General features: G+C 43.7%; 1 protein-coding gene across 1 annotated transcript in view; it reads right to left on the reverse strand.

The window, feature by feature from the left end:
- Positions 1-387: 387 nt before the first annotated feature.
- BIN2 (bridging integrator 2) overlaps positions 388-19465 on the reverse strand; it is a 34861-nt gene continuing 15783 nt past the window's right edge. Inside the window, exons 8-14 of the mRNA XM_066614743.1 lie at positions 19283-19358; positions 15921-16003; positions 13313-14007; positions 13071-13177; positions 9630-9701; positions 9264-9359; positions 388-3621 (exon numbers count right to left, since the gene is read on the reverse strand). Of these exons, the coding sequence (XP_066470840.1) occupies positions 3514-3621; positions 9264-9359; positions 9630-9701; positions 13071-13177; positions 13313-14007; positions 15921-16003; positions 19283-19358 (1237 nt within the window). The 3' untranslated portion in view covers positions 388-3513. The remainder of the gene's footprint in view (positions 3622-9263; positions 9360-9629; positions 9702-13070; positions 13178-13312; positions 14008-15920; positions 16004-19282; positions 19359-19465) is intronic.

Here is a 19465-nt window from a genome sequence, read left to right on the forward strand (position 1 = left end):
CGCAACAAGAAATGCCCTCTGTAAATCCCAGAATTAGACCCCAAATTCTTACCTAATCAGATGATGTTGGAGCAAAAAAAAAAACCAAATGCTGCTTCATGTGGTGTTGGCAGAGTCTCTCTCTTTCTCTCCCCAAGCTCCAGCTGCCCTGGGTATCTCTCCCAGCTCCTGCTTCCTCATAGAACTGCCTAGCTTTCTGCCTAGCTTTCTGGTGACTAGGCTAAGGCGTTTCCCTTCCCACCTCACCTTTCCAGTTTCACTACATTGATAATAAATGGCAGAGTCATCAGAATGCTTACTCCTCATTCACTCTTTGTAATGCCAATGAAAGAGGCAGGCAGGCACAAGTGGCCCATAATATTTCACAGACTGAAAACACAGGGCATCTAGGTTCACCTGGGCTCACTTTATTAAAAGAGGCTGGTTTTACATAAAGAATCAAAGCAAGCAAATAAAATATGCTTAACAACCATTTTCCTGGGATTATCTGATTTGGGTTGGCACAAAATACTAGAGAGTTACAGAACAAGCTTTGAGACAAGCCACTTAGGGCCACGCTGTTATAAAATCCTTTTACTGAAATACTTTTGGTATAGGAATTAACTTGCAAGCTCTGTGACAATCACATGCAGTTCTACTTTGGTGAACACATGTGGAGTGCAATGTGTATCAGGAAGCTGTGGCCAGTTCTGGCTTCTATTGTGTATATACATACAGCAAAATACATACATGACAATGTATGTTGGAGTTGTGCACTAATTCCCACATGGATGTGTATGAATTTATAATACAAGATGCAGTTTTTCAATACAAGAACATAGGTTATAGACTTTTCATCTGAAGAGAGGAGAACATGTCTTCACTGGTCTTTGAATGCCCACAATTTAGTACTTGTTTATTTAAAAGTTGAGACCTGAATGATCTCAGACATTTAGGACAGGCAACTAAAAATGCTTGACCAGTAGCTCCTGTTTTGCTTTCTCATTCCTGATGTTGTTAAGATGTTCTCTATGGAATCCAGGTGTGCAAGATGCTTCAGTCTGCACTGGTGTCACAACTGTCCTCAAAGTTGAAAGAGACAGGTGTGGGCTGTGTCTTTGTTGATCCATTGCAGAGATAAACACTTCTGCATCTGAAGCAAAAATCAAAATGATGCCTCCCCCACCTGCAGCTGTGTACTGAAGTGCAGTTTTCTTAATTGCAGATATGGAGACATTGGAGCCATGAAAAAGGCATCCCTTCTGGAAACTGCTTCATGGGAACATCAGCAAAGTAGGTTTCCACCATTTAGTTTGAAGTGGTAGGAGTACATTACCTGTAAGCATATTTAGGCCAACTTACATCAGTTTAACTGTCATGGCTTTCCCCTGAATTGCCGTTTGGTGAGGCTGCTGAAAATGTTTTGTTCCTATTCTCACAAACCTACACAACATTGACCTCTGCACAAGGAATTCTGGTAACTAGTTTACATGTATTCTGTTTTTCGTGGACAGTTCCCTGTATTTCTATTCATGTGTGTTTAAAAAAAAATGCTCAACCAGGAGTGGACCAGTGTTTGGTCTCAAGATTTCAAAATGCATAAGAATGATATAAGACAAAAAGATTAAAACAGGACAAGCAATGGATTTCCCACCGGTAAAAAAGTATGCTATTTACAAATAATGGCATGATGACCCGGGATAGACATATCCATGCTGGTCTTCACATGATTAGTATCTTTGGTGGTTAAGTCAAACTACCAGGTTCAGAGGCAGAAAGCCACTATATACCAGATGCAGAGAACAAGGGAAGACTGTGATGTTTTGGGTGTCCAGAGGTAGGTCTCTTTCCTGTTGGAAACAGAATGCTGGACAAACGGATCTCTGTACTGATCTAGTAAGGCCATTCTTATGTTCCTGCAAGACCTGTTGGTGTTTGCAGGGGGAAAAAATACTAAACGGTCAACTAGGTACGATGTGTCTACAGGGAACCCCAAGTTACCAGGTGGGTGTATCAGAGGTTCTTTTGTAAAATGCACAGCAAAGTACAGAGCTGAACAAATCAAGCCTAGAATGCATGAAGGATTCATAAATTTGCTCTACCACAGACCTCACAAATCCCTGACTAAGGACTAGTTCACACAACAATAGAGGAAGTGGTAAAATTGTCCCTGGTGTGTAAGACTTAAGTAGTTCCCAAATCTTTTTGGCTGGTGGCTTCCTTGACCTACTGGGCTATTGGCTGCAGCTCCCCGTTAGGGCTACAATCCCATACATTGTATAGTGTTTCAGGGAGTCTATGACTCCCCTGGCTGGTTTCCATTGCTCCCCAGGGAGCCATGGCTCACAGTTTGAGAACCACTGTTCTAGGGTACAGATGGGGAATGGCATGGTTGAATTGATCCCCAAGGGAATACAATTTTCTGTATAAGGGAGAAAAATTAGCAGGAGTTCTCCACAATAGCTAGCTTTCTATATGAAGCAGGCAAAGCATTTAATTGTGATTTGTTCACCTACTGTTTGAAGTAGTACAGTCCAGGAATTACCACTTCATCACTTATTGTTTGCATGAGCTAGGCCTAAACATGTTTAATTTACCAGGGATTTCAGTCTTTTTTTTCATCTTTACAAAGCAGAAGCAAATCTTCATTTGCATCCCATCCCAATCACTTTATTTAAGCCAAGCAGAGAAGCCTTCTCTTGGGGCTGTTTCAGTAATTAGAACTATAACCTTTAATTGATTAATCAGTTAGCTTAATCAAACTCCTTTTAAAACTGATTACTTTTAAAAAACATGTTAATTATATTTCACATAAGTACTTAAGGATGGCTGGCACCATCTTATAATAAGAGGCATTCCCACCATTTTCAATAAGAGGGTTAACCTGTTGAAACATTATATTGTATATACATCAACTAAAAATAAAGTGTGCATTTTTTTTCAGAACTATTGTTAGGTTATAGGCTTATAGGTTATACAGATTTAACTAACCAAAACTAATTTGACTAAGATGTTGTTAATTGGGTGGCAGTCATAATAATAATTAAGAATAAATTATTGAGTTGTATACATTATTATTACTGACCTTCAGTAGAGCCATAAAATGCAACCTCATAGGGTTGAATTGGTGGGGGCCTAAGGTCAGCTACTAGGTTTTGTTAAAGAACCACTTCAACAAGACAATATGGGATGGTGGGCCAAAACGTGCTAGTCCTTAGCCTGCCAGCGATTCATTACAGCTCTGAGTGCCTCCATACCCCTCTTTCATCTCTTCAAGTGTACCTGAAAGGTGAAATAGTAATTCTTGTGAAGGGTGATTTGGCACAAGAGTTGCCGGTTGCTGACTCTAGGGAGCCTCCAAATTACCAAGAATAATGCAGTTTAGGTAGTATCACATATTGGCATGAAGCTACATGGGTAAGGAACAGGGAGGGAGAGAAGTAACATTGAGAAGTATCTTTGGAAAAGCAGTAGAACAGTGGGGCTTCTCCTCTATCATGTTGTCCTTCACCTCGGTTCTGGCCGTTTCTGAGCTTATTCTGAGATAGACTTGATGAGGTCTGGGGGGAACATCCCTTTCTGTAACGTATCATGGCTCTCTTTCCAGTCACTCTCTTTTATACCCATCAGGAATCCCTTTTCCTAGAAAGAAAAATAATTGTTAGTCAGGGCTTTCCCGTGATCATAGCCAGGAGCGTCTTCACCGCATTTTTTCCATGTACAGGTTGAGACTCATTATTTGTGAGGGTTCCATTCCAGAACTCATGTGAATGGCAAAAACTAAATCAATTTAAAGCAAATCAATTTAAAGAACAAAGTCCCTTTGCTCTGGTGTTTTAAAAACAGCTTTGCTAATCTTTTGAAATGCGCACAGAGGCCATCAGTCTCTCTCCAGGCACTTAGGCTTCACTAGGAGGCAGCAATCCCTCTCTTCACCAGGAGCCCCAGGGAGAGGGAAAGAATGGGTGATAATCACTGCCTTCTTTCAAGTGCTCAGGGCGAAGGGAGGAGGGAAGCCTGGAGAGAGAATGATTGATGGATTGTCAGGACTGTTTTCCTTAAATTTAAAGGGTACTTCTCATCACTGTGAGATAGAAAAATATGTGGATTTCCCCCCCCCCCGTCCCTGTGAAAAATCTATGGAGAATTAGATTATATCTGTAAACCCTTGCATGACTGTCTCCCTACAACAGTAAAAAACAGTTTTTTAAACTGTGATTTTAAAGGGGTGCATTTTTCGCCTTCTCCAGGGATCAGCACATTCCTTCTCATTTGCAGGGGCCATTCATGTTGAGTCAAATCTGTGTATAAAAAATCCGTGTATAACAAGGTTGGACCTGTAGTTAAAAACCAGAGAGGCAACTCAGGACCAAATCCTATCCAACTTTCCAGCACTTGTGCAGCCATGCCAATGAGGCATGCGCTGCATTCTGTGGTAGGGGTGCAGCCACAGAGGCCTCCTCCAGGTAAGGGAATGTTTGTTCTCTTTCTTCCGGGCTGCATTGCGGCTGCAACCACAGCTGCACAGGAAAGTTGGATAGGATTGGGCCCTCAGTTGTTGGTCCATTGGAAGAGCAGCTACAGGCACTCTAGTATGATTAGCAGTCATACGGTATGACAACAAATTACAAACTAGTTTCTGGAGTGAAATCTGGGGCTCTCAGAATTTATAAACGAAGATCTTCAGCAGCAACCAAAATTGCAAGCATCCACCTATGCCTGTCAGAATTTGCTCCAAACTATGGATGTGCTCAGAATGAGTGTCTTTAAATTCTGTCACTCAGACTGCAATCTTTAAATATCAAAATTTGCATCAAGAAACAATTTTATATTTTGAAATATAAGGACTGCATTCTGAATGAGGGGACTCATTTTTTTTGGAGCAGATTCTGACCATTCAGATGTGTGTATGCTGGGAGGCAGACATAAGTGGATGCTTGCATTGCCCATCTTACTACTATGTGGTCAAAGGAGATTAGCACTGCCATCCTCTAAAAGGTATACACAACAAAAGCAGAAAAGCACCCAGCACTGTTGCTAGTCCCTTTCTGTAGGGTAAGGCTACTCTGAAGCTACAAGCATGACAGTCTGGCTCCATTAATGGACAGGGGACCGTGATCTGTAAGGGGTTTGGGCCCCCCTCCCCCCGCAATGCTAACTACATTAGCAAGGGGAAGATCCCTCTGCCATCCACTGACTGGAGGACCAGCAGTTGTTGGGTGTTTGCCCCTTCTCTTGGATGCCAGTGCACCCCTTGTTTTTAAAGCAGCTATATTGGACAAGAGAGACTGTCACATAGAGGGGGGCTTGGGCCATTGAGGTTACAAGCCTAGGCAGCAGGGCACTCCCTGCTCTTTGCCTTTTGCTAAGAGAAACTTGCCTAGTCAGGACAATGGCAGTCTGAATGGGCCACCCCATTGCAATCAGAAGAGCTCTAAGCCTCCTGATTGATTGGTATTCACAAAGCTTGGTTTCTTTGTGCTCTTCCCACATGGTCCTTTCCCAACAAGCCAAACCTGCTCCTTAGCTGGATCATTCTGGACTCTTAATGACACCTTAGTGGAGCACATTATCATGATGCTCTGTAAACTTTTCTCTCTGAGACCAAAAGCTTTCTGCCATTTCTAATCATATCGCCCCACTCGTTTACTGGCTTTACAGAAAGGAGCATGCTTGCTTTTTGCCTTTTCACCTGTCTGGGAGCTTTTCTTTTCTTTTGTTTCCTTTTAAGGCTATAACTGCCCTTGCCATTTTGGGAATTAGTGTTGTGCTTGCTGAGGACAGGCTGTCAGACACATACATTGCTCAGTTTTCCTTTCAAGGCACCTGGACCTGAGGATCCTGTCAGTTGCGTCCTGTCCCCCCCTTGCATCCCACAACTTGCTGTCCACTAGCCCTGCTGCCCTGGGCCTTGCTTGGAACTGGCACCTTGGAGGCTGGGTTCCCAAGTGCTGGTGTCTGCCTAGCATCACTGCAGCCTGCAAGCCAATCTGATCTCATGCCAGAGGTTTTATCTCAGCAGATTAGGAGTGGCATCATCTCATTTTCTCCCTCAAACCACATTTTACTTAAATGCCACTTCACAGAGCCTGTTTGCTTTTAGGAATGATAAAAAAAAAAGATGTAATGTTTATATAGAGCTTTCTGAGTGTGCAAAGTGCTTATCATGTATAGTCTTGATATTGTCCTTGCAACAATGCTGTAAGGTAAGTACCTAAACTACCCTGTTTTGTAGCTGGGGAGCTGGCAAGAGGTCCTGCCTTATCCAAGGCCACCTAGTGAGAACTGACAGCAGAAGTGAGATTCAAATCAGGGTAGTTCTTATTCACAGCAACTCTTAGTAACTGTCCTACATCATCCCCCCCCCCTCGAACTTGCTAATACAGCTGTCACTACCCTTGCCTGTTGCTCTGTAGTATAGCTAGAAGGTGTGCCGCTGTGTTCCGGTCAAGTCTGGAGTATGATCTGAGGCCTGGGGAGGCAGCTTGCAGTCTCCTCAGAAGGCCTTCTAAGGCCTCCAGGAGGAGGGATAATAAAATGCATAGGATTTGTATCACACTTTAGAGCAGGGATGTCAAACTTGTTTCATACAGAGGGCTGAAGTTAGCATTCATGGTGCCTGCTGAGGGCCAGAAGTGACATCAATAAGCAGACAATAGCCAGGAGTGAGCATGTTGTTCTCACATAGAAACTTATTCGCTGCAAACGGCAAAAGAGAAAACCTGCAAATTTTGTTCTTATTTTCTAGATATGAGAGAGCCCAACTATCACATTGGGAAAGCCCAATTATAACGGGGGCTGGAAAAATTGCTTCCGGGGGCTGCATTTGGCCCAGGGACTTTATGTTTGACACCCCTGTTAGAGGGTTCAGAGTACTCAATATACATTAGTAATTATTGCAATCAACTCAGTGGCGGTCCTGGACTTTTTCCCACCCTGGGCTGCCACTTTGTTTGCTGCCCCTCGCCCCCTGACTTGGAAGTAATTGTGGTGATGTCATCATGTCACCACAGCTGCTTCCAGAATTGCGTCGGGAGTACAAGGCTACTCCTGGCATGCTTTTGCACTGCTCTGGGCTGTCCCCCTTCTTCTCCTTCTCTCCTTTATGGGAGGAGAGGAAAGGGGCAGCCTAGAGCAATGCTGAATCCTGGCTGGAGAGGGAGCAACTTGCTACCTCTCCAGCTGCGATTCTGCACCCCCCCCTTCAGCAGTTTTTTTTTTTTTAAAGAGAAAGAACCTGGCAGAGCTGCCGACTTCTTTCCCTTTAAAAAAAAATAAACTGGCCTTTCATGGTTCAGATACAGACTTGGTCCTATACTTGTTAGACCGGAGAAATGAGTGCAGCTCATCAAATGTAGCAAAATATATATTTAAAGCACGGTCGAGGCGTAAATTCCTCTGTATTTCTTTGCCTGATCAATGATTGGTGGCTACCCTGAATGTTTTAATTTTGTTTTCTTGTTGGATTGTTTATGCCAATAAAGGTGGAATGAATGAATGAATGAATGAATAATAAACTGGCTGTGGGGGGAGGGCAAGGGTGGCCCCATTGCCCCTGGAGGGGCAGTACCTGGGGCATTTGTACCCATTTCTCCCCCAGGTACGCCACTGAATCAACTTGTAAAGTTATTACAACCCTAATTATTCTAGGTGGGGGGCTAAGATTAAGAAAAAGGGGTCTGCCTAAAGGCCCTCTACTAAGTTCATAGTTGAGGCAAGCTTTGAACTGAGAATTGCTTTACTTATAGTTCTTTGCCATTACATTGCAATAGCTTAATAGACGAATTGGGTTGTGTTTCATAAAAGCTAAACATCTGAAGATGTAGCACTGGGCATGTTAATATGACTTTAAATTTTTGGTTTTGCTAGGAAGTGACTGATCAGTGCTCTTAGTGTAGTAAGGGGGTGTGTGAAGGAGAAAGTTAATGATTGAGAGAAGGCAGCGAGCACATTATAAAACAATTGAATAAACAGACCCAACACACTGCAGCAGAGTAGCTCTGCTTGTGGTTCCTGTTCCAAGCTGAGAGCAGGGAATGCAACAAGGTCAGGTCATACTTTCTATGAAACAGCAGGGTCAGGTTCCATAGCTACCTAAAATACAACAAGGCTGTGCTGTTTACACAGCAACACGCTTCAAAATATACCCCACCAGACAGAGGTAGCATTGTGTACATTTGTCGTTGAACAATACAGTAATCAAAACCAAAACTTTGGCACCAAATTCTGCATGAGGATAAGACCCATATAAACTATGCATATTATGCAGGTTTGCCTAATTATGCATTTGCCTATTCTGATGTAAAGCTTGGGTTACTTTGGGGCTGCTATAGACATATTTTTCAAAGCCCTGCACAGAACTATGAGCCAATGTTCTACATTTATTTATTTAGACAGGTATTTATATACCACCTTTCTTTGGTCGTCAGATTTCTCCTCAGACTTTAATCCAAGGCGGTTTACATAGGCAGGCTGTTCTAAACCCCTAGGATTTTTCTAAACGCCTAGGATGTTCTAACATCCTGTTCTAAACCCCTGTTCTAGAACCCCAGTTCTAGACCCCTAGAATGTTCTAGGGATTTTTACAATTGAATAGTTCTAGTCTTTCATATAACTCCTCCTTCCAGCTATACATATACATTCTATAGTTTGTCCATACCATCACCGTGGCCCCCTCACCCCTGCCCCCAGATCTCCTCCTAATGTCTCTTGGATACAAGCTTAGGAAGAGAGAAGGGACAAGAGCAATCCTCTAACTTGAACTATTGCTTTCATTAATTGTATTGGTAGCAATTGCTAACCTCTGTTTTCAAATACAGTATATTAGCTCCCTTTGGGTATGCAGCAAAGAACAGCCAGATAGACCGGACTTAAAAGTGTCAGATTCAGGTGGGCTGGGGATCAGCTTAGCATAATATGGGATAGAGGTAGAGTTGAATGGAATGTGACAGGTCATTGGCAGGACTTGGTGGAAACGACCCTTGTTGGAATTGGGCCATTCTTTGAAACTGTTAGTGAAATAATCTCTCAAGTTTGCTGTCTTTCCAAACCCCAGTACTGGTGATCTTCAAGAATGGAGGTAGGTTATCAGACAGGCCACTAAAATAATACAAGGTACCTACCTATCCATCTGGGAACCAAATTGGACAAGTGTGGGATTTGTGTATGAGGTTTTGAGGCTACAAATTGACCACTTCAGATATTTAGAACATCCTAGATTACAGCAGCATTATGCACTATCATCCTCCATACGTGATAATGCCAAGCACATCCTCTTATCTTACCTCTGTCTGTGCATCAGACAGCACTAATATGGTCTCCCCCTCTTCAAACTGAAGGCAGTTCTCATCCTTTGAAGCATAAGGTTGGATTGCCTGAGCCTGAAACATGAACCACAACACCAGTAAAGAAAATGCATTTCTAAAATGGTCAACTGGGCTGGTCTTGTGTGTCCTGTGTGTAGAGTAGAAAGTGGCATTTCCAACATGATAGTAAAGAAATCCTTTGCAGTAAACAAACATACCCCAGCATGGACCTAAACATCCAGGATTTGGAACTTATGCTCTCCTCCCAATCCATATGCAAATTTGTAAATCATGTCAACAGTGCAAACAAACCAAAAAAACCCCTTCCCTATGAATGCTTTTTACCTTGAATAGGAAGCCCTGGGGCAGCTTGTAATCATTCTCTTCCTTATCAGCTGAGAAGAAGTTAGAGATGATCTGAAACACAAAGCCTTTCCAGTTAACCCAAGAGCAGAATCCGGGAATGACCAGGAAGGGAGAAATGTAACCAAGAATGAAACCATGACAGGCACCAAGTGCTAAAGGCCTCTACCCCCACATTTAAAATATAATTATAATAATAAGGCTAAGAAGAAGAAGAGAGTAGTTCAAAAAGCAGTTTACATAATAAAACCAGTAACAATGGTTGATGGGGTAAATAAAAATACCAATTTACCCACAGGGGTAAGAGTTGCTCAGAAGAGTTACTGAGATAACACATGTGAACACTTGGAAAGTGTTCAGTATACAGCAGTATACAGTATACAGCAGCCATTTTCATCCATTGTGCCGTGGCACACACTGGTGTGCTGCAAGTGGTCCACAGGTATGCCACAGGAATTTGGGGGAAGGTCATTTATTTGTAGGGCCAGTGGGGGATGTGAGCTCACACTGGCAGTATAGTGTGCCTTGTCAATTGTCAAAAACCTGGTGGTGTGCCTTGACCATTGTAGTGCCTTGTCAGTGTGCCATGAGATGAAAAAGGCTGAAAATTGCTGGTATACAGTATAAGGACCGAGCATTGTCTTTATTCTTTCGCTGCTACTTTGCAGTCAGGCAACTAATATGCAGATGTGCTTTCAGTTGGCAGAACCATAGAACTCCTGTTTCAGGCAGAGGTGTGACCAAGTGTGAGAAAGTGTTGTGTACAGGATTTTTCCTGTCAGCCAGGACTGCTATTCCTTTCACGCCTGCCATGTTTGCTACAAGGAAGCCATCCAAGTCAGAGCTCTGATTTGGAAAACCTGTGTTATTGAGCTGCTGTTGCAGCTTCCTAGGCAATGATGCAATGCAAGGATGGCCTTGACCTTTACAAGAGACAAAAATTGTTTTAAGCAAGGGTCTCAAAATAATCACCTGAATGAGAAAGGTAAGATGGAGAGTTTGTCTGCTCCAATTGAGATGTTAAACCTACTTAACCTTAAACCTACTCTAGAAGACCACTAAAGCAAATAGCACTGTCTTTGTTGAGTTTCAGAGGTGATCTCATGCTGCAGGTATCCCACCATAAATTAGAAAAACACATCAAAAGAGTCATCTCTTTGTCTATGATCATCACCCACACTTGCCCATTATCAGGTAGTCCTTTTAAGGGGCTGTGACCCACATGATTAGCAAACAGTATGAGGCAAGTGGTTCCTAGGAGATAGTTTTGTGGCCACCCAAATGGCTCTGGGCAGTGACCCAACATTTTTTCTGGGGTGACAGCCCTTCTTGAAAGGACTTGGAAGTGGACTGGAAGCCAGTGAAGCTGGTGTAATAGTCACATGCTCCCAAAAAAACCAACTGCAGCCAAGACCTAAGGAGCTGCATTTTGCACCAGCTGAAGTTTCCCACCTCTTGAATGAAAAGAGGCAAATACAAGAAGTATAACATGTACAACAGAGTCAGAAGCAGGCAATGTAAAGGAGTCTCATTGTAACAGCCTCACAAGATACAGAGCAGCCAGTTGCTGCTGTCTTTTGCTCCATGCTGAGTCTCAGTTGGTCCCAGTAGGTCAGCAGAATTTATTTGTCCTCGCTGTTTTCTAAGCTACAGCATCTCTGGGGCCAAGTGGCAGCAGGACAAAGTAAGGGACCTGACCCTCTCTTAGTGCCAGTTACAGGATTACTGACACCCAATTGAACGGTGGCTGTGAATTGAGGAGTAACATCCCCATGCCATCATCTCTTGCTTGGACAGTGTCTGTTTCAACTGTTCTTTTGCAGGAGAAATCTAGCTACATTTGCTTTTTAAGGAAGAAATGAAGGTAGTGCTGATTGTGAGCTTCTTGGAGAAGGGACTTTTCCCCCCCCTTAAGTTACCCTGAAAAGCGCCATATAGCTCAATAACTATTATTTGGCAAATATCAGGAGGTTGCTTGTTTTTAACATCTGATGTTGTTCATATTATGTACACAGTATGCCCTTTTAATAATCTGACTATATATTGTTGCTTTATTCTTTTATGATGATGATATTGTTTATCTTAAATATTTGTTGTAAGCTGTCCTGGTGACCCTTGCAGGGTTGAAAGGTCAGGATATAATTTTTAAAAATTAAAACAACCACCATAATCATTCCTCATTTCCCCTTACCCCATATAGCCCCATTGCTCTGTTGACCTGGGTACTACTGCTGAATTCAGCCACTGCAACCGCTTTTCTCTTAATTTCCTCAGTGGCCATTTACGTCCTCTAAAATGGATAAACATCCCTACTTATGTAGAATCTACAGAAGTAGAAAAGATTCTTCTACAGAATCTTTCTATTAAGGCTTCTCTCTTTTATATGGTTTTCTATACCAGGGGTGTCCAAAGTTTTTGGCAGGAGGGCCACATCATCTCTCTCACACTGTGTCAGGGGCAGGGGAAAAAAAGAATTAATTTACATTTAAAATTTGAATAAATTTACATAGACTTACATAAATGAATATATTAAAGATGAACTTATATGAATGAATGCAGGTCTTCCAATAGTTCAAGGCCTATAAAAGGCCTTGCACAAAGCAAGGCTGCCCTTTCCTTTGCTGCCGCTACTGCATCACAGACATGAAACAACAAGCAGCAGAGACAGCCCTCATCCCACAGCTCATGCGAGAGGTCAAACAGTTGCCCTCACGTTGAGAGCAGCTGTGTCGGGCCAGTGTGGGCTCCAACAAATCTCCAGAGGGCCAGAGGCTCATTGGAGACTGGGGGCTCCCTGAGGGCCACATTGAGAGGCCTCGAGGGCCACAAGTCGCCCCAGGGCCGGGGTTTGGGCACCCCTGTTCTATGCTAATAACATTCTGTAGCGGTAGCAATACATCTTTTTTGCTTGCCTGCAAGCAAGGTTGCAATGATTGTACACACTTCCTTGGGAGTCAGTCCCACTGAGTTTAATGGAGCTTCAGAGTAGACATGCACAGGATTGTACTGCAGGGCTAGCTAGCGAGGGCAGTTTTGCATGTCTCTCTGGCAAGGAAGTACATCTGACTGTGACATGCAAAAGGGCCTTCTTTGTGCTGCTGCTCAGACTGTGGAACTCCCTCCACCAGGAGGCAAAGTCAGCCCTGTCACTATTGCAGTTTTTGCAGCCACTAAAAACTGTTTTGTTTCAGTTAGCCTGTTGACCTCTGGTGCTGGGGGTGTTTCTGTTTTGCCACTGCTGTTTGTTATCTGCTTTCGTACACTATTGCATCTCAGCATTTTTTTTATTTTTAATGTTTGCTTTTAAATTACGTTGCTAGCCACTTTGAGTGCCTCCCTAATAGGAGTGGAAAGTGCAGGGCGGAATTTTTAAAAATACATAAACGAAGCATAAATAGAGATGAGCTTTCTTGTGCCGTTTACCTGAGTCTTGGTGGGCTTTGGGGAAAGGTCTATTTCTTCAATGCTCCCGTTGCTGTCGCTGTCTTCTTCAGATTCCTTGCACTCTTGAATGATTGCTTCAGTGGCCTCTGTTTTGGGGAGAGCAAAAATAAGATTGCCAGAAATAAGAAATAAGAGAACAAATTTCTTGCTCTTGGACTGTGCCAAAATGGGAATGGGAGACAAAGAAGCTTGATTGTTTTTAAGACAAACTGAACTCTCACCGGATGGCAAATTGTTCTCTTTGTGATTTGACTCTTTTACCAGGGCTTCCTCCTGGGTGTCTTCAGGGGACTCAGCTTCCTGTTTTAGTAGATTGTCATCAATTGGCCGGGGTGAAGAGCTTTCATCTTGCTTGCAAGTATCATTGGCTCCAGTATTATCGCGATGCTGGGGCTGGGCAGTGTCTTCTGAGACTTTGTGAGTGCCTTGTCCTTTGTGGGTAGCTACATGCATTGCCTCTGATAAGATCTCTGTTGCTATATTAATTGCAATATCCTCAACCTTCTTGGGACTGTCTCTGGAGAGGCTGATGGGCTCTTCCAACGTTGATGGTTGGTTATCACTTTTGACACTGGAAGAGTCTGCCTTGGCTGCCTCTGTCATCTCATTTTGTACTTCTGTGGCCAACGACGCAGGGCTCTCCTCTTCAGTCTTGCTGGCACCATTGGATACAGGTGGCATCTCTGTTGCTGAAAGAGATTCATTTGTGCCCAGAGAGGCAGGGCTCTCCTCCTCCTCAGTCTTGTTGGCACCATTGGATGCAGATGCCATCTCTGGTGCTGAAAAAGATTCATTTGCGAGATTTGAGGAAGTGGCAGGAGGAGAAATTGGTGCCTCACTTCTGCTGTTCCCTGGAAGCACGAAAGAGGAGCTGGTTGGACTTACTGGGGAGGAGATGACCAGTGAGCCTCTGTTGCTGCATTTGGAGAAACATATAAACTCTTAGTATGTTCACATTTATTTATTTCCTAACATTTCAATCTAGTTTTTCCACTTAAAGAAAATGCCCCAAATGCATAAAATACAAACCATCATACAATGGTTGTAAAATCAAACATGTAAACTACATCATGTATGATGTATGAACCATCATACAGAGACTCTAGCCAGACTTTGGCAGGGCAGGTTTTATAGTCATGTATACCTTTGGGAGAAATTCAGTGGCAGCACTAATTAAAGTGAACGTTCATTTAAGGGAAAAATTGGAATAATTGGGAACCTGAGGGTCGGAGAAGGACTCTTTCTGCTCAAGGCATCACCTAAATACAGTTTTGGACCATTCCTATTCTTACCTGCGCCGGGAGAGTGTTTGCTCTGCCGGCACAAACTGGTGCAAATGTGCTGCACTTTGTGATGGTGCACCTGATTGCAGCACTGGTGAGAAGTCCAGACCCTTCCCACTGGCTATGGCACATGGTGCTGTGCCTTCTGGAGCAGGTGAGTCCAGTGCTGTGCAGTTCAAGGGTGGGGGCAGGGGGAGGCCAGTGATGGGGGCAGGGTAGGTGGATTAGGCTGGGAGGGGGGTGGGATCGGCAGTGCTGGCACATGCCATATCCTATCCTCTTTCTTAGGCCTGATCTGCCACCAAGGATCAATGCAGACTTGTGCCAGTTATATAGCTGGCACAGGACTGAGTTGACCCATTGCCTGCAGAGGCTTATTCTGGGTCAAGGGGTCAAATGTCCTCTTAGCTTAAGGAAACCTCCAGCATGCAAAATTTGCCCACACCTGCAGAAGCCACACCGGTGCCGGTGCTTTGGCACAGGGGAACTTCTGTAGGATCAGACTGTGAGCTTAATGGTTAGAAAATGGAGTTAGGCCACTGCAGACTGGAACATCTTCTGTATAATTCTTTAAGATCTCGTACAGAAAATCGGCTGATGATTCCACCATCCATAAGGCATGTTGGCCATTTGTGAACCGGCCTTTTCTGCAATGACTGCCAGGTTGGGGGATCACTTGGCTGCTTGATTTGTGATATTGGTTCATTTGAATGAACTGTGACCACTTGGTTGTTTAGACAAGCTTTCTGGGCTCACATGCCCCTAGTGTGGAAGGTTGTTTCTATCTCTGGTTGCTGTGAAGCTTCCATTTGCAATTTCTTTTTAATTGTTTTTAGGCAGCTGTTCTCAAACTTCCAGGGAACTTGAGAACTGCTGTAAGTCCTTTCAGGGGAGCAGGGAAGGCAGCAGGGGTGGGGGAAAGGCAGCAATGTGATCCCCAGGATCACATTGCCAAGGAGGGAGCAGGGACTGGCATGTACTTACCAGTCCCTGCAGCAGCCTCCTGGGACTGTGGGGAGCCCTGTGCGACCCTCCGCAGGACTTCCCGAGCTTTAGAAAGTGAAAGCGGAGCAATTGTGCCCCACTTCCAGTTTGCAATCACTCCGCTTTCACTTTCAGACACTTGGGGAGCCCTGTGGAGGGTTGTGCAGGGCTCCCTGCACCCTGGGAGGCTGCTGCAGGGACTGGTAAGTATGTGCCAGTCCCTGCGCCCCCCTCTCGGTGATGCAATCCTGGGGATTGTGTTGCTGCCTTCCCCTCACCCCCGCCCCTTAAGGGGACAGAGCCCTCAGGCTGGGGTGTTGCAATGCCCCAGTTTGAGAACCACTGGTTTTAGGGATTTCATATATATTTTGTTTAAAAAGGTTGCTCTCTGCCTTGATAACTTTTGTTATTAAAAACAATGTTCAATTTTTTTTAACAAACCAAAATACTCTGTCTCCTAACTGAAGCCCAGAACAGTTTCATCTGGGGCAGGGGAAGAAGAGGGATTTTAATGCAGCTCCTTTATAGTCATACACGCTCACAAAAAGAGAAAACTGTTTACCTTGTTATCCCTTTAATAATGAAGACTTTATTGGAGTGTTGCTTTTCCAGTTTGCCCATCAGGTCGTATAGGTCATGGTTCAGCTGGAAGTGGCAACAATGAGATAACCAAATATCAGGCCTGATAATCAAGAGGTTTTTGGTTTTCTTTTTTTTAAATAAACTTAAAAAAAAATCAAATAATTACTGGCTAAGTATGTAATTCCAGATGAGCAGTGCAGATTTTTGTTACCTGCCTCATATCCCCTCACTCCTGTCTTGTCCCTCCATTCCCATCTTCATTCGTCCTTCCCTCCCAGCAATTATGGCACACTGTGGTAAGCAATTTTTAAATTCAAACAATGTCCATCTACTGTAAACAGTGACTGAAACAGTTTACCAATGTAAGGATAAACACAATTAAAAAAATTATAAACACAAATATAAGAATGAAATCTGAGTCAATTAACCATAAACTTGACTCAAATAATTGGCTTCAATTTGCATAATAAATGCAAATGAGAAAACTACAATACTGAAGAAAAAGCCTAATTTCCTTGATTTTACATACTGCATGCTTATGGTCACAGTAGGCACCATCCTAAAGAGACATTCCCTCTTTTGTCTGGGTCATGCAAGAGAAAAAGCCCCTTCTTCTAAGATGGCACTTACCACCTTAAATGTTTTGTAAGTACTTCTGTGATGATCTGGTGCAACCTTGTGGCCAACTGTGAGGGAGTAACTTAAAACCCAAACCTCAGTGGTGCCTCACAAGACAAAATTAATTCGTTCCGTGAGTCGTTTCGTTTTGCGAAATTTTCGTCTTGCGAAGTGCGATTTAAAACAAACCAAAAAAAAAAAAAAGGAAAAAAATTTGTCTTGCGAAGCACAGCCATAGAAAAATTCGTCTTGCGAGTCACTAAAAAAATCACAAAACGCTTTCGTCTTGTGAGTTTTTCATTGCGCGAGGCATTCATCTTGCGAGGCATCACTGTAGATTGGTTGCTACAGGAAAGGGAAAAGTGTATCCCTAAATATGAAGTAAATTTGGGGTGTCAATCATCACCATACCCCCTGCCTGGGTAAGCTGAAAAGACAAGGATTCCATCAGCAAGGTTGCTAAAGGAGTGATCTGGGAAGCCAACTGACCTGGCCTGTCTCACTCCTTATCCCCACACTAACACCACATTGCACTAACTCTGTCTGAGAGGCCATCAAAGAGTAGGAGAGATAGCTCAGGAGAGATAGCTCTTTGCTCTGGACACAAGGACTGGCAAGTGATATGTAACAATAAACCAGAGTTTACAAAAAAGTAAAAATGAAAAGGAGAAAGAGTGAATGGGGGAAAAAACTGGCAAAACACATACACTTGGAATTTGATAAAACAAAACATGTTTTCTAATTAGAAATTAGATTAGAAGCAAATCTGAGTTGTCTGGCATAAGCCCTGCCTAGAAGGGTAGAAACTTTGATGAAATTTCCTTGTTCACCTCCAGAGGTGCCATCAGTAATGAACTGGTCACCTATGTTCAGAACGTTAAAGAAAACAGGCCCAGAGTCAAATGAGTTTGCTCCTTTTATGGAGTTCTGATTGGCCCAGCCCCTTCTGCTGCAGCTGGTCAATTCAGAGAGAGATATATTGTTGGCATCCTTCAGTCTCGGAAGACTATGGTATTGCTCTCTGAATGGTGGTTCTGGAACAGAGTGTCCTCTCCAGTGCGCGAAGCCTGGGTAAAGTAGATCTGGAGGACAGACTGTTACCCATGCAGCAAATCCCCCCTCTCCACGTCGCTGGAATGGTCCAATGGAAAGGCAGAAGCCAATACGGTTGGTTCCAGCGGCGTTGCAGGAGTTGCCAGAATGTGACTGTGTTCAGCCATGAACTGCCTCAGGGACTCCGGCTCCGGATTTTGCCTCGAGGTTGACTCCTGAAGCCTTTTCCATAACTGGATGTAGCCACAAGGCAGTGGAAGTTTGGGATCAGAGTTTTCCTTCTCTCAGAAGGGTAGATGGGGCTTGTTAGCCTGGGAAGGCCGCTCATTCAGAGAGAAGAAACTTAGAATCAGCCAATTGAACCTTTCCTTAGTAGTGCAACTTAACCAACCTTATGCCAAACTCAGCAGGGTGCTAGCTGTTTTCTATCCAGTCTTTTGTTTTACTCCAGCCAGGCTGGAGTCTCTGGTGTCCCCAATACACATCCCAGCCAAATTGCTGCTGTGGACATGTAGATAAAAGATCCGAATGGCCGAGATCAACAAGATGGCTCATCTTAGCCAGCACCATGTTACACAGAGACATAAGCACAGGAAAAAGTACAGAATGTGGTGCTGAGAACAGAATTCAGTTTCCTGAGAATCTTCACTCTCATTGAAAACACACACGAGAGAGAGAGAGAGAGAGAGAGAGAGAGAGAGAGAGAGAGAGAGAGAGAGAGGGGGGGGAAGGAGGGAGGGAGGGAGGGTGGAGATGATCCATCTCTTCCCACACACAGAGCTTGGAAGGGATCCCCATAACAGGGATGGTCCAAAATGTTTTCTGTGCCTGAGACAGAAATCTAAAATGGTATCTCCATCCCATACTGATAAAAATATGATTGACTGTTCACCACCATTTAATGAGGTACCCCATAAACTCACCAAAAGCCTCACCCTGCCCAATAGTAGAGCTAACCCTGCACCAGAGGGTCGTAATTTTCAATCTCTCTGTCTTTTGGAACCTTTTCAACATTGATTAGTCTGCCAAATAACCCTGCTGTGGAACCTCAGCAAACGGCAGGGGATTCTGGAGCATATGGTAGGGCACACGTTTGGTCCATGTGGGTGACTGGCTGGCCTGTTGAGCCTCACCATGGCCTTGCTTGGAATGTGATGTGGAACACACCCAACATTCTTCTGCAGCTGCGCATCACAAAGACAGACACCTAGTGATTGGGCAAGTGTTTTCCAGAGTATCTTGTCCATCATTACTACAGTATGCATGTTGTGCTGGGCCCAGTGCAATGCAGATGGCTCATGTGCTCCTCCCATAGAGGGATCCAGAGGTTTTAGTCCTCCTCTGGGCCTAGATGCAGTCAGAGCTACTGTCAGTCAATCAAGGAGAATTGGGAGGAAATGGGTCATGCTTCACTTTTCTGCCCGTTATGGTTGTAAACTTGTGAGCATACTGGCTTGCCCTGGGCTGCAGCCACTTCCTCCTGTTCCTACCTCAACCTTTTATTTAATTCACACAAAGTGCCAAGTGCTGTACAGGGAAGTGATTTTGTTCCTGTTCAGAGCATTTGGATCCAAGTAGATTTGTACCAGTAGGCCATGTGGGGGGAAGAAATCTGAATTATCCTTCCATATACCAATTAGATCCCAGCTAATGTGATGTTGTCTTATTTACCTTGCTCATTTCCTTGTAGAAGATATCTCGCAAATTGGAAATATTCTGGAATATAGTCACATAGCATGCAATTCGACTGAAAAAGAAAAAAGTAAATATTGTATTATGGAATAATCTACCCTAATGATGCTAATGGAGTTGGGTCGTGCAATAAGAAAGAATATAATAACTGAAGACACAGAA

This window comes from Tiliqua scincoides, chromosome 2, assembly GCF_035046505.1.
Source record: "Tiliqua scincoides isolate rTilSci1 chromosome 2, rTilSci1.hap2, whole genome shotgun sequence".
Taxonomy (NCBI): domain Eukaryota; kingdom Metazoa; phylum Chordata; class Lepidosauria; order Squamata; family Scincidae; genus Tiliqua; species Tiliqua scincoides.